The sequence below is a fragment of the Fukomys damarensis genome, unplaced genomic scaffold (assembly GCF_012274545.1).
Source record: "Fukomys damarensis isolate Sample0158 unplaced genomic scaffold, DMR_v1.0_HiC HiC_scaffold_24566, whole genome shotgun sequence".
Taxonomy (NCBI): domain Eukaryota; kingdom Metazoa; phylum Chordata; class Mammalia; order Rodentia; family Bathyergidae; genus Fukomys; species Fukomys damarensis.
The window spans coordinates 65-1,852 of NW_022925478.1; the positions used below are offsets into that span (position 1 = coordinate 65).

The window sequence follows — 1,788 nt, forward strand, 5'->3', positions numbered from 1 at the left end:
AGGCATGGAGAGTCCATGGACAGGTAACAGGAGGGAACTGCAAAGGTGGTCCGTGAGCGTACAGGGGGTCTCAAGGCCTTGCCAGAGGCCACAGCATTTTCTACATTTCTTCTTTTTGGCTCAGTACCTAAGGCGACACAGCGCCCACCTGGGCTCATGGACCCCACCTGGTCCACGTGAAGCTCCCCCTGCCTGCGGGAGGACTGGTGGGAGTGCGAATATGCGCTGTCAAGATGGCGGTCAACAAACACGAATTCCGTCTCCTTCAGGAGGCAGAGAGCGGCTGGTCAGGGAGATAGACGTGGGTTCTGCAGCCACAGCCGGGCGGGAGTTTGCACACTGGGGATACAGGAAATGCCAGGAGACAGCGAGAGGCTGAAAGAGTTGTTTGTGATGCCGCGTTCATAGATTTCAATGGATAACTAGAAAATGTCAGGAACGCACATGAGAGACAAACAGCTTTCAATAAGGAGGAAGACTTCTGCATCCAGAAACATAGTTTATTTCAAAAAAAAGGTGTGAAAGATTAAACGTTTTCTTATATGGAATAAGTCAAACAAGTATTCAACAAGTAAAACCTGTGATAAAATTAAGAATATTTGCAAAAATTCAGAATTATGTTTAAATCATAATTTAAAATTAAAATAATTTTCACTGAGGCGTGATGATTGAAAGTTATAATACATTCTAATTAACAAACCTAGGGAGAACAACGAAAATTTAGAAAATAGAACATTGGGAAAATACAGAGAAAACCAGGAAAGATGAATGTTTAGGTGGAATAAGAACCTCGTATGATTCTCCAAGAATGGAACTCAGGACAAAACAAAACTCATAAAGGCACAAGATAAAAACCTTCATAATTTCTGTAACAGAAAAGCTATAAAGTGAAGAAGTCTAGGAAATGACTTGCTTGCTACTAAAACTGGCAACCTGAGATACCGAAGGAGGACCCAGGATCCGCTGATCTCTATAAGAAATCACCCCAAACAGCTACTTAGGGGAAGAACCTTGGAAGGAATGTTGCTGTCTCCTTTAACTTTAGTATCTCTTTATGAGGCCCCTTCTCACCTTACTCACAACTCTACTCAGAGCTGATTGAATGTCCCTGTTCCTCAGAGAGTAGATAATGGGGTTAAAGACAGGGGATGTCACAGAATAGAACACAGAACACACCAAGTCTAGAAGAGTAGTTTCTTTGGAGGTTGGCTTTAAATAAGCAGCAGTACCTATCAGGAGAAAGGTGCCCAAAACCACCAGGTGGGGCACACAGGTGGAGAAGGATTTGGACCGGCTCTCCCTGGATGGCATCTTCAGCACAGTAGAGAAAATAAACACATAGGAGATCACGATGCAAACCAAACATGAAAACCCATACAGGGCACCGCAGCCCACACTGACACTGACAGCAGCATGCTGCTCAGAGCAAGTGAGCTGAAGAAGGGCAGGGACATCACAGAAAAACTGGTGAAACCTGTTGGACCCACAGAACTCCAGGGAGAACGTCCCAGCTGAGTACAAGATTCCAAAGACCACTCCACTGAGCCAGGACACAGCCATTAACCGGAAACAGAACCCTTTGCTCATGACACCCTCATAGTGCAGAGGGTGACAGATGGCGACATAGCGATCGTAGGACATGGCGGTGAGGGTTCCCACCTCTGATGTTAGCAAAAGGACCATCAAGAAGAGCTGACACACACAGCCCAAGAAAGAGATGGCATTGCTGAGGGTGATGGAGTTGAGAATGGATTTGGGCAATGTGGTGGAAATGAGGCAGAGGTCCAG

At 45.6% G+C, this 1,788-nt stretch overlaps 1 protein-coding gene across 1 annotated transcript; it reads right to left on the minus strand.

The window, feature by feature from the left end:
* Nucleotides 1–1,041: 1,041 nt before the first annotated feature.
* LOC104861808 (olfactory receptor 14K1-like) lies at nt 1,042–1,785 on the minus strand (the record flags this gene model as incomplete). Its single annotated transcript, XM_033760633.1, has 1 exon — nt 1,042–1,785. A coding segment is annotated over one exon (744 nt), but the record flags the coding sequence as incomplete, so codon positions are not given.
* Nucleotides 1,786–1,788: the final 3 nt, after the last annotated feature.